Raw genomic sequence first — 13898 nt, 5'->3', positions numbered from 1 at the left:
GGATATCAGAATGAGGTGATCTTGGATGCAAAACGAAGCTAATTTCAAGCTCTATCCAGTTTTCTGCTTTCCAATCGATTGGCCAATTGATTGGGGGGTTTAATCGATTGGTTGACGTGAATTTATGCAGAAATGGGCTGAATCGATTAGGTAATCGATTGAAACTTCTTCAATCGATCGGTCAATCTATTGGGAGAGTTTTTGAGCGAACAGTGAGCTTCTGAATCGATCAGTTGATTGATTGAAACCTCCAATCGATCGACCGATCGATTGGAGCACTGGAAATCGCTCGAGAAGCCTTGAATTGATCGGGTAATCGATTCAGGGTGATTCCAAGAGCACAGAGGCGCTCTGGATCGATCAACCAATCGATCCAAAGCCTCCCCAATCGATTGGGAGCAATCCAATAGATTGGGATTCGACCGTTGGCGCGGATAAAGCCGTTGGCGAGCGTTTTTCTACGCAGTTTTTCCTCTCTTCTCCACAGGTGATCACAACAAACCTCCACAGCGATTTTTTCTTCCTCACCGCCAGTTCTTGAAGGTTCTTGGAGGCTCATCCAAGTCAAGAGGCGAGTTGCAACAAGAAGAAGAAGAAGCTAGGGTTTTCATTGTAATATTGTAAGATTCATTTGTATTTTTACTTCTTTTTTTTTTCATTGTTGTATTGTGAGGTTGTAAGGCTTCTTCGCCTTCGGTAGTTACCGAGAATGAGTGTTTTTATAGTGGAGGGTGCGTGAGTGTGTGGATCCTTGAACTAGTCATCTTTTCTTGAGGTGGATACCAAGTAAATCCTTAGAGTTAGCATTGTTGCTTGTGTTTCTTGTATTTCCGCTGCACATCATCCCAAGAAGCGAGCAACGACGAGCACAATGATCGCGACGAGCTATTCAACCCCCCCTCTCTAGCTACTTTTTGGTCCCAACACTATCTTCACACCAATCAAGGAAGGAGGTTTTAATGCTCCTTCTTCATCTCCTTTAATAGTTGACCCCCAGATCTACTAAAGTATTATTGGTATCCTATAATATGTCACCATTACATGACCTGACATTACTTTCGCAGTTAATCATATCTGCCAATTTATACATTCTCCCACCGAGTATCATTGGGAATGTGTTAAGAGAATTCTTCGTTATCTTAAATGCACGATTTTACATGGTCTTCTTTTATATTGTCAGTCCTCACTAGAGTTGAATGCCTATAGTGATGCAGATTGGGTTGGATCTCCTGAAGACAGACGTTCAATTAGTGGATATGCAATATTTCTTAGACGAAATCTTATTTCCTGGCTCTCAAAGAAGCAACCTACAATCTCTCGCTCTAATACTGAAGCTGAATATAAAGTTATCGCCAATGCGACATCCGAAATTATTTAGCTACAATCTCTTCTTTCGGAATTACATTTTTCTCCACTCGCTACACCCCAAATCTGGTGTAATAATATAGGAGCAACTTATCTTGCAGCAAATCCAGTCTTTCGTGCTCGTACCAAGCACGTGGAGATTGATTTTCATTTTGTTCGCGAACGTGTGATGACTCGACAACTTTTGGTTTCTTACGTCTTTATAAAAGATCAAATTACTGATATATTCACCAAGCCATTATCTAGACAATGTTTTACCAAGTTAGCAATCAAACTTAAGTAGTTATGGAAAATAATCTCGTATTGATTTCAATCAATCGAGATTTATCATATTTGACATAGTAAGCAAAGAGCATCATAATCAAAGATTGACAACAAAAGATAATATTAGATTGACAGTAAAATATAATATTTCTAAATTTATTATATTCACTACTACGATTATTATTATTATGATTGTATACCATATTTAATATTTCCATTATTAGTTAGACAATTTGTATAAATCTCTCTATTTTTTTTTTTTGTTATCAGGTCTGATATGGGGAGATATTAGGCCTAACAACAGAAAAAAAGGAAAAAAGAAAAAAAAGGAAAGAAAGAGATATTTAGATTTTTTAAAACCTCTGGTCCACCACTAGGAATGCCAAAAATAATAATGGAGAACATATTTGGACTCCTTACAATCTTAGAAATTCACAGGATCTGAATGACTACAATCTGAGGTCTCTAGGTCGATTAGTGGGTTTCGGTAAAAACTTATTGATAGACCTAGAGAGCTCCGATTGCACCCATTTCAGTTCCTGTGGATTTCTGATGTTGCAAGAAGTTCAAATATGTTATCTATTATTTATTTCAACTTCTAAAAGATGTTAAAATATAATTAAAAAAATAGAAAAATAATTCCCGTACATTGGGTCTGATATGATTCATATCATGCCCACGCATGAGGATTTTTGCCAATTCATCATTATTATAATTTTACACCTCCGTAGAAGCCGAAATAAATAATGGATCAGTTTTTGTTGATTTATATCAAAAAATCAACTAAACTCTAAACATTGTGGATTTAATATGATTTATATATCAAACCTATGCTATACATGCATGCATACATGGGAAAAAAAAAGAGGAAAGAGAAGAGCGGAGAGGAAAAATTAGATTGGTTGCATGCATAGGAGAAAGTAAATAGAAGAAAGAGTGAGAAACACAATGAAAAAAAAGTCAGATTTGTCAAAAAGATAAAATAGAAAATGTGCTTAACAAGGTATGATCTTTGGTAAATACCAAAGTAGCGTACAACTTTTGATAAATTTAAATCTCTACATACGTTCTTTGATAAATTACCGTATAATTTTTATACAAGTGTTCTAAATTATAAAATTAGAGTGATTAAAAAACTTCTACATTATTATTTAAAATTCATAATTATCACAAAATTGTCTACTTCACCTCAACAGAAAACACTATCTCATGTCTAACCTTTCCTCAAATACTGATAAATAGTTATATATATCACTATCCAACCTTCAATCATCGTACAATACTACAATTAGAGAATAAATAACTTTGTTAAAGTTAGAGTCGCATTGTTGTAACTTAGATAGATTTAACATTTTTTCCCTTTTTTTAGGATAAATTAAAGAGACTTTATCCTTAATAATTTAAATAGCGATTGTGGAAAATGCTTCCGGACATTTAATACACTAATCGCCAAATAAAGTTAGTCAACCTGTTCATCTTCTTGCCGACAATTGAATTCAATAACAAAGGAGAACTGGAATTTCCCACTAAATAACTATAATATTATATCTTTAAGATATTAACACGCTAAATACTTTAATATTTGGAGCGATGAATTCAGAAAATTAGCAAAACTTTATTTCGCCATTTTTAAATATCAAATATAGTACCAACTACTAAATTTATTATTTCAATCTGAAATTTTAAATAAATAAAATGAGTGAGCTGATCAGGTCAGTCAAATGAGCGAGTTGGGCTTAACTGGTTGTTGTATCGAGCAAAATCGGTTAGTTAATTTAATAATTTACGTTTAACAACAACTCAAATGATTAAATAATTTAATGATTTTATCAATTAAAAAAATTATTATAAAAACTTAAATATAAAATTATAATTATAATTTTTGCATTTTAAAAAAAAATAAATTTTATATAAAAAATATTTTTTTAAAAATTAATAATAAATTTTTATAAACCATTAAAAATCTTTTTTTTTTCGCTTAGATCTCGAAATCAGACGACCCTGGTGACGGCCCAACCCAGGTGATGTCGGAGATTCTTCCACTCTGGAGGAGAGCAGGAAAATGAGGCGTTTGGGATAGGTTGGAAGTGGGCAAACAAGGTGATTGGAAGGCAGAAGGCTCCGGTGAGGCGACGCCTTGGATCAGTCAAGGAATTCGGCGGCACCTACACAACTCCTAAACCCTAAAGCTGTGCCGATCGATAGCCAATTGAATTGTCGGCTGGAGTTCGATTGTCTGGACCTAGCATTAAAGCGATCGGATTGAAAGATGGGGTCTTTTTTGCTCCTTTGCCCTTTTCTTTAATAAAGTAGGGATTTTTGAGCGTTTTACTCTGGGAGGGCAGTTTAATTTCTTACATCGCCGCTAGACCTGACGGTGTTCACCAAGCTGGAAGCGAGTTATGGCGATTGATTGAGCATCAGAGCAGGATTCGCGACTGATTTCTTTGGTTCCTCGTCGATCGGACAGTCGGTTGAATCGCCACCATGGATTCCAGGAGCGGCTAGAAAGAGGAGGTATGGTTGAATGCCCCACTGCGCTAACTGCTATGAACAATAAGTTTTTACTGAAGCTGTTCTAGGTAATTGTTCTATGAAATCATGTTCTTAGACATCTCAGTGCAGATGCGCACAAGGTCAAACTAACAAACATATCATAAATTATCCTTTTCTAATATCTATGAGAATTATGATCCATTAGGATTACCTCACCTGTGATGGATAAGAACAAATGCTCTGTGATTCAATGCTGCAGGAAGAGTTGGTCCCCTCGACAGTGAACAAACAGAGCCTGTGAAGCAGGAGTCACTGAATCAAATAGACTATGAATAAAATTGCAAAACTGATTAACAGAAAAGATAACATAACATAATCCTGCAATAACAAGAAAACATAGAACAGAAAAGATTGAGAATATCATATTTAATTCATTATTGTCTCCTCATTGAAACAGCAAGACTGGTTAACAGATGAAAGTAACCCTTAAATAGAGCTCTCTCTGTCAAAAACTATGCTAGCTACTGAGCCCAACCTTAGCCTCGACATAATCTTCTCTAAACCTCACTAGATTTCATCCCTGAAAGCAAAATTTTAACCAAAAGGCTACAGCACACTTTAGATCAGCTTCATCGTGTAGGATCAGAATCCATAGCCGCTGAAAGAATTGCAGCGAAACAAGGGTATGCTCAACTAGATTGTGGGCAAATTATATCTCGACTAATGACTCTTCCTTCTTGTGGCACTCACTGCTGCAGGATGCTTTCTCACCTCTGAAAGAGAAGAGACGAAACAAATGTCTGATATTACATATAACAATATGAAGGAAACTTACTAAATCAATGAAATTCAAGCACCGCAAGTCTTTTTATCTATCTGAGTTCGACTACTGAATGTTATTGAATCACTGTTTTAATTGTTACATAATGTAGGAATCATTTTTTAAAACCATAGTAAGAAATTCTCCAGTAGAGGGGGCACATGGTAGGTCATTTTCCCAAGCAAATCCAGGTGAAGTAACCCTAACTTGAGGGCATGAAGACATCAGATTGATTCGACTTTTCATGGATCACGAAAGCAGCCATTGGGGGACCTCGGCAGTGAACACCAACGACATGAGGTCCCAGTAACAATGGCATAGACAGGACCTGGTGAATGGAATCCTGAACATGGTTCCAACATAATAACAATAACCAGTGGAATATTGTCTGCTAAATGAGACGAGGAACGAAAACCTACCTCTCCAGAGGAATGATTAAACCTCAGCAATATTGAGTCAATCAATGCCTGATTGTCGCCTAACTGAAGGAGAAAAGGACTTGGTAATGGTCACAACACAAACAACTATAGGTTATTTTTCAAAGGCAAATCTTGAAATGATAACAGGTGCTTGAAATCATGTTAAAATTAATCAGATTGCCTGTCATTTAGAAGCTTTAAGCTTCTATATGTATTTTCTAAAAGCCTGTCGCATAAAAAAACATAGTACCTAAAGAGAAGAAATTTTTTACAAGATTTGAATCTATAATCTAATATAAATGTAAGTTTAACCCGAAATAGGAGAGCATGCAAACCTGTATATGAAGGTGTCATTCCCTTGCCCAAGATCCTTCTTGCATGCATAGCAGAAGCTCAAGAAATCATTGCTAAGATGGCCTCGGCGATCAGTCGGTGTAGAGCTGTTGGTTTCGATGGAAGCAGTGAACCCATCCCCACAGCTCTCCACTACACAATTGTCAAAAATGTGAGTGGTTCTTGGATTTGGACCATGAGATATCACACAAGTGTAGTCCTCCGAGAGTTCCATCTCACTCATAGAGATGCTCCTGGCAAAGACCCTACAAGCAGAAGAAGTCGTCATCTCCAAGCCTAGAGAACTCTGGGCAGGGGAGAGCAGAGCTAGTTGGGATTCTTTGTTCTTGACGCCAAACTCTATCGGGGATCCGACTGGCGACATTGAGCCGGGGCAAAGGGAAGGAATTTGGACCTTGAGAAGCGACCCAAACACCACCCTTCTGCTCTCCGAATTGGGGAAAGCTTTAGTAGATTTCTCCTCGTTGAGAGCGTCGATGATGCTGAGCCCGACGGCGTCAGTGTCGCCAAATGATCGAGCATGTAGTTTGCTCTCTGTGCCACTGGATTTGGTAGCATCGGAGAGGAGCAGGCGCCCGATCGAGGACAAGCTCTTGGTCTCGAGTATGGAGGTCGGGCTCATGGTGGCCTCGGAGTCCGAGGAGCTACTTGAGGAGACACCCACAAAGAGCCTTGGAGAGAAGATTGAGAAAGCTCTAGACTTGTTGCAGCAGCTGCTATTGGAAGAGTGGGGATCGGACATTAGGGCTTGTTTTCACCGATTTCTTCCTCAGCATAGCGTTCGCCAAACCCTTGATGCCACGAAAGCTTCAAACAGTGAGAAAAAGAGGGATTCAACAGAGGAAACAGAGAGTTTTCTTTCAAAAAGAGAAAAAACGACGAACAGACCGGGGGCTTGGTACTGAATCTTCTTGTCCCCTGCTCCGCTGCTGCGCAACTTTGAACGATCAAAAAGATTGGAAATTTAAACAAGACGACGAAAAACACGAACAGATTGTTCACAGTACGCCACTTCCTTCAATCTTTTCAGATCAAAGGAACACTTTTTAGGAAATCGATTGTTGGAGCAAGAACAGAACACTGCGTACTCGCTCGATCCCAGTTGACCCCAGTTAAACCCTAAATCGGCTGGACCCAAAAAAGAACGAAAAAGGTCGAACTTGAATCTTAAGACTCCAAAATTGACCAGAGAAAACCCATCAAGATCGCGCCTTTCCCCTCCCTCGATCGCTCTCCATGAAAGCAGCATATCAAAATCCAAGGTCGAGGCATGCAGCCCTGGTGGTGGAGGCCATGGCGCTCTTCCGGAAAAGGGTGCGTATTTAAAGAGCAATCCCATGTGATGTGGCTACTTTTTGCCCGGGAATCATATCCTTACACGTATCATATTGTTGGGCCCTCGCGGGCTCTTCTTCTTCTTCTTCTTCTTCAACCTTTCTCCTGTCTCGGCTAAATTTATCACAGCTCAAGGGAAGGAAACCATTCATTCCATTGCCGCCATTACTGCCGTCGGTGCACAGTATTCAATGGCTGAGCACACATTTTAAAGCCAGAGAAATAAGATCCTGGTGCATTATTCACAGTCACTGTGTGAGACTGAGACTGAGACTGAGACTGAGACTTCAATTTTTACACAGGTTTAATTGCTTCAGTTCAGGTCCAGGCAAAGTTATTGTATCGGTGTGTGATTTGACAGGGATTAAATGGAGATTTATTAAGCTCGGAATCTTGTAGAGGTCTGCAATTATTGAGGCTGTCAACTTCCAAACTATTGACAATTAACAAACTCCAAATACTGCTCTCTGTCAATTAATTCGTAAAAAAAAAAAAAAGAACTAATGCATTTTATTTTATTTTTCACTAATACAATAATCTCCACAGCTGAATAGTTGTTAATGTAACTTATTTTATTTTTGCAGGGATCTGCCTTTATCAGTGCAAGGTCACAAGATTGATATTAAAAATTTCAAGTTAATGTTTTAGTCAATTATCCCAATCATCTTGTTAAAATATTTTATATTTTCACTTTGCTCTCCGTACATTTACCTATGAAATATTTTATCCAATTGTGCCTGATTTGCAGCACAATTAATTAATTTGTTGAATTGAAAGGTTGCTAATGGAGTATTGAACATCATAATAATTTCTAGTTTTTTTAAAGAAAATATGAACCTCATCAAACTTTGATACATCTCACTAAATGTTCCTTAAATGATATGTACCGAGAGGTATACAGTAGAATATAAGACCAGGCCTTTTGACCTAATCAAATAAAGACACTTTCCTTGTCTTGGCATGCATTAGCAGTTGAGTCTTCAAGCAAGTAATAGCCTCCATGACAATGAAGCGAAGCATTATATAATTTGATTGACTATTTGATGGAATATATAATTGGTGTCTAAATAGTGGTTTTGGTGGATGCTTGAGTACTCCTTTGGACAATGTTTTAGATGCTTTATATTGCCCATTAATTATCCTTTTGTGCTGCTTGAGAAATTTAATTACAGAGTTAAAAAAGCCAGTGGGTATTTGTAGAAGAAAGTATCCATTCCAATACTAGGAATTATGCTAATCATCCACCCTAAGCAACTTCATTTTTTGGATTATATAAATGAAAATTTCCTTACCACCCAGGAAAAGAAATTAGAAAAGGTAGTTTAAAGAGAGGGTTACCTTGTTCTCAAGAAGCTTAGAAGAATAAGTTCTATCATCACTTCCCTGCAAGTTAGCGACTTCAATCAACCTCTTGAAAGTTATCTTCTTCCAAGCTAATTGATGATGTATATCATTGAATGGAATTAAGCTAGATGTAGCTTTCAGCTTTTAATTTGCTTCGGCAGAATATGCTCGAAGGGTTGGTTCATTGCACAAATATGCCTCCTTTTTGCCATGTCGAGTGTCCTATGCTTACCATCTGCCATTGTCTCAATCCATGACAAAAAGGGACCGTCACCATTTGGCTCTTCTAAATGGGTCACTTAGTGGCTGTGGCTTTCAGTGGTGATGTAGAAGAGCCACTAAAAGCCATGCATGCTCTCGTGCATTTGGTTCCTGAAGAGGACAAAGTGCTAAGTTAGTTCCATCACTTTGATGCCAAACTTTATCAATCCCAAATTCATTTCTTTCACACATCTAAGATTGAGCATATTCTCTTTTCCTAGTAAGAACCAGAGTTTATTTCCTGATCTTATATATCAGATGAAGCAATCCAACAGGTCGGCTGAAGGTATAGGCCATTAAGGTCTATGCCTAGAGCCCCTATTATTAGGCCTGTTCAACCGGTCGGTTTACCGGTTTATCGGTTCCGGTTAATTCCGGTTAACCGCATTTTATTGACAACCGGTTAACCGACCAGTATTATTACCGGTTCTACCGGTTTCGGTTGAACCGGTTCCGATTGGTTAACCGGTTCCAACCAAAAACCGGTAAGCCTAGTAACACAAGGCATTATTGGCTGTTGAACTCTGCATTTTTCATTGTGAAATAATTTCAAATGTGACTTATCATCCTTAGTAACCCTCTCGCCTTCCTCATGAGTTAGTAGAAGAAGACTTGAGAATGTTGCTACATCATTTGACTTTATCTTATCTCCTTTTCTTTCTGTTCTTTGTAACAGGCAAATGTTTGGAGATGATGCACTCGGTTCTCTCAACATTAAGATGATCGAGGTGGCTTGGAGTGTTGGGGCAGCTTGTAAATTTACAGACAGTGGAGGAGCTGCAGTTGCTTTCTGCCCAGAGGGACCTGCTCATGTTCAACTTCTTGAGGAGGCCTGCAACAAAGCTGGTTTTACTAGCTTAGATTAACCGGTTTACCGGTTAAACCGGTTTGAAAAATCTTAAACCGAAAATCGAACCGGTTAACCGGTTAACCGGTTAATCGGTTAACCGGTTAACCGATTAAAACCGGTTAACCGGTTAACCGGAACCGGTAAATTACCGATTTCAGTCCGGTTTTCGGTTTGTCGGTTATTTTGCACAGCCCTACCTATTATATTGTGGTCCATCAAATTAGATATGTATATATAAAAAATATATTAATTTAGATATTAAATATTTAAAATTATAGCTAAAATGAATTTTAGTCAAGATTTTATTTCATCGATAATTTTAATTTTTTACTAGCTAAATTATATTTGGTCAATAATTTTTAATTTTTAGTGTTAACCAATAATTTTTTATTTTTTTTATAGATTAAAGTTAAATTTGATTGTTTTTATTTTTGTACTCGTATTAGATTTGATTGATAATTTTAATTTTTTTAATATTAAAGTTAGATTTAGTTGGTAATTTATTTTTATTTTTTTATTAAAATTTGACTCATAATTTTTATTTTTTTACTGATAAAAATTTAATAAATAAAATTAAGTCTAGTTAATAAATTAAAAATACTTATTAGTTATACTTAATTAATATATTCTTATAAAAATACTTTTGAAAATCTTTCAAAAGCATATTTAATGTTGTACTATTATTTCTCTTTCAATTTTATTTTTTTGCTCCTTTATTATCATTTTTTTTACGATTATTATTGTGTCCTTGCTATTTGATGAGTTATTATGTATATTTTTTTTTAAATAATTTGGTATCAACTAAATAAATTTAATTGATAATTTATCCAAGTTAAAATTGATAAGGTTCACGAAGGTCCTGCCAATGCGGAATCCTAAGGAAGGGTCTATTATACGTAGTGTCTATATCTACTAGACTATTACTCGAACCTATTACATTTAGGTCACACAATAATAATTTGTAATGTTGCGTCAAGACTTACCTTCATCGAAGTTAAAATTAATTGATAATTTTTTTAAAAAAAATAATAATTAAAATATATATTAATAGTATTATAATAATTTATTAATCATTGTCAAATTAGTTAACATAAAATATTTTTAATTTTTTATAAATTTTACTAATAAAAAGGTGAGGTTTGACGTAAGATAAAATTATTACTATATGACCTAGTTGGTCACTCCTTCCGATTATATAAATAATCATTATAAAACTGTCCTTTTAAATTTTACTAATAAAATTAAATTTCTCTAATAATGTTTTTTATATTTATTTTTTAAAAAATATTAAGTCCTAAATTTTTTCAGGCCTAGAGCTTCAAGAATGGTTGAGACGCCCTGCAATCCAAAATTGTAATTGTGTTTTGGGTTCTGAAAAAGACATGAATAAACCTAAGTGTGTTGCACCGGTTTATATTTTTTTTGCTGATGTGAGACAGATACATTGAAAACATATAGAATTCAACAAGATCCAATAATGCGTCAAAGTAGAAACATGGCTTCACTAGTTTCTGCTAGTTACTCTTTTACTAGTAACTAATTTCTCCCCCATATTTGCCTCATGTATCACTAATTCTCCGACTTTTACAGGACTGGAGCCTACAGAAGTAGTACAGCTCTCTATTGCATATAGGCAGATAAGTACTTCGAGATAGACGTTTGGCCATTTTGATTGGTGTTTTGTTGTAACTTTTGCAAGATGTTGCAAGAGTATTCCTATTGCATATAGCCAGATAAGTACTTCGAGATAGAGGTTTGACCATTTTGATTGGTGTTTTGTTGTAACTTTTGCAAGATGTTGCAAGAGTATTCCTTGTGGTTGTTCAATGGGTAACTTTTCCTGATGGGTAAATGGGATTAACAAAAAGAATAAGGTTCGGAAGTTACTGTTCTTTGTAACTTCTGGCTGTTGTGAAGAAGCATACTTGAGCTAACTATGGGCTAGAGCTTATTTTATGGTAAATGAATAAAAGTACAGCTATGGTTCAACGAACGAATAAATAGATGTCTTTCGATTGTGAATGTGATCTATCTCTCGCATAGAACGAATGCACTTCATTCTGATGAATAATCCAACTTCTTACAGGGATCTTCCGCAGGCCCTTTTCTTGCACTTCCTGCCTCACCTTTTCTGAGCAATGCCAACTCCCAGAAGCCGAATAAAGATTTGCAACGAGAACATATGTAGATGGATCTTTAGGTTCAGATGCCAGAAGGGATTGCACCGCCTGTCTGCCTAAGCTCACATTTGATCTCAACCTACAACTATCAAGCAAAGCTCGCCAAACTGATGTGTCAGGTTTCAAGGGCATGTTTTGTATCAGATGCTCTGCTTCAGCAAAGGAACCCCAATAACCCAAAACATCTACCATGGCCGAGTAGTGTTCTGATGTCGGAGTAATGCTGTAAGAGTTCTCCATCAATTGAAATAGTCTGTGACTGGTCTCAATGGAGTTTGAGCTAGTATATCTACATGCTGAAATAATCAAGAGAAAGGTGATACCATCGGGCATCACGCCAAAGTTTTCCACCCTTTGCCATGCATCCAAAGCATTATCTCCCTGTCGGTGAAGAAGATTAGCTGTTAGTAATGTGTTCCATGACACAATGTCCTGCTGAGGCATTTGGCTAAAGAGAGTAATGGAATCTTCCAAGTTCCCACACTTGCCATACATACTGAACAGAGCATTCCCAACTTCTAGATCAGATAATACACCAGACTTAACAATGACACAGTGAATTTGCTGCCCCATTTCTGCAAAACCTAAGGTACCACATAATGCAAGGACTGCTGAGTACGAGAATTCATCCATAATCATTAGGTCATGTCTCACTATCCCTAGTTGGAAAAGAGACAAAGCTTCATTATGCTGCCCGTTTCTAGAATAGGCACATATAAGAGAAGTCCAAGCCAGCTGAAAGTTCTCTTCATGGACCAAACTCGTAAACACCTCCCGAGCATCATGAATCCTACCACATTTAGAACACATATCAAGTAAAGCAGCTTCGATCCAAGCACTCAATTTGCAGCCAGATTTAATCAAGAAAGCATGAATCTGCTCACTCTTCTTCATATCAGTGACCAAGGCACAAGCGTTCATAGCACTAGTCAGCGTAAAATCTGAAATCTCCAAGCCATTTAGCAACATCAACTGAAAAATTTCTCGACCTCGAGAACCTTCTCTATTATGACAAAAACCAGCTAAAAGAGCATTATAAGTCACACAATTCCTCTCAGGCATTTGATCAAAAACCTGAACAGCAGATTCAACTCAACCAAATTCCATAAACGCATTAAGCATCCCAGTCCAAGATACATCATCTTTTGTAGGCATTCTCTCGAAGACATCAGCCACATCTTCTATAGAACAGAACTGAGTGTAGAACGAAACCAAAGCATTTCCTACACTTAAATTCAGATTTTAACTAACACAGGGGCTTTTCTCAAACTGCATGCTATTAGTGAATAAAGAAGGAATCAATCTCCATAAACAATCACAAATAACAAGAATAAATCAATCAATCAATTAATCACAACGAATGTATACAACAGTCACAGAGTACATAACGAACAAAATAATAATCAAATGGTAAAATCAGCCAACGCTCCGTCAGTCATGTCATCATCTCCTCTGCTTCTTCTGATCATTCTCCGGAAGATCCTGGCAACGGCGCTTGAGATTGCCGGTAGTAGTAGGTGGAATGATTATTTCACCGTTTCCGGCGATGACAGTGCCCAAAGCGGGCGTAGGAGAAGGGAGGAGCGACCGTCGGAGGTGGTCGAGATGAGCGGCTCTTCGCTCGATCAGACTGTGCAACTGGAGGATGATGTCGAGACATCCCGTGTCCGAACTGGCGGCGTGGACCTCTGACTCGTAAATCATGGTCGCCATGGCGACGGCGCGTTGACGGGGGAGGAGGGGCTCCAGGATCTTCTTCATCTTGCTGACGCCGAACAGACGGTGAGCCTTTTGGAACCTACTTTCGTCTGCCGCAGGGAAAAACGGGGCGAGAAGGCAGTCGCCGTTGCACTTCTGGCGACGGAATCTACAAGCGGCGCAGGCTTTGGACGACACAGATTCGTAGAAGGAGGAATACGGCGAATGATCATCCACATCGGTGGTTGTCGTTGGGAAGGAAGGCAACGACGACAAAGGCGGAGGCGGCGTTGAAACGGGCAGCGGCAGCGGCGGATGAACAGGAATAGGTGGAGAAGGGGGGCGATAGGCGGCCTCGTAAACCCTTGAATCCATCTTCGATATCCCTCCTTTCTGCTTCTTCTGGCGCCGAAAGATGGAAGGGCGGCAAAGTAAGTGGAGACGGAGAATGGCGGAAGACATTGGATGCGTTGATTTATATACAGAAGGGTTTCTCAATGTGTTGATTTAAT

At 37.8% G+C, this 13898-nt stretch overlaps 1 protein-coding gene and 1 pseudogene across 1 annotated transcript; both read right to left on the bottom strand.

Annotated features, from left to right (window-relative positions):
• Window positions 1-4029: 4029 nt before the first annotated feature.
• LOC122050724 (FCS-Like Zinc finger 8-like) lies at window positions 4030-7230 on the bottom strand. Its single transcript, XM_042611608.1, has 4 exons — window positions 6607-7230; window positions 5700-6509; window positions 4342-4420; window positions 4030-4173 (listed from the first exon to the last, which is right to left on the bottom strand). Exons 2-4 carry the CDS (start codon window positions 6458-6460, stop codon window positions 4030-4032), a joined length of 984 nt encoding a protein of 327 aa, XP_042467542.1. The 5' UTR covers window positions 6461-6509; window positions 6607-7230.
• A 4263-nt stretch (window positions 7231-11493) lies between these two features.
• On the bottom strand, window positions 11494-12963 carry LOC122050723 (annotated as a pseudogene).
• Between the last annotated feature and the right edge of the window lie 935 nt (window positions 12964-13898).

Source organism: Zingiber officinale, chromosome 3A (assembly GCF_018446385.1).
Source record: "Zingiber officinale cultivar Zhangliang chromosome 3A, Zo_v1.1, whole genome shotgun sequence".
NCBI lineage: Eukaryota > Viridiplantae > Streptophyta > Magnoliopsida > Zingiberales > Zingiberaceae > Zingiber > Zingiber officinale.
This window is presented reverse-complemented; position numbering and strand designations above follow the sequence as displayed.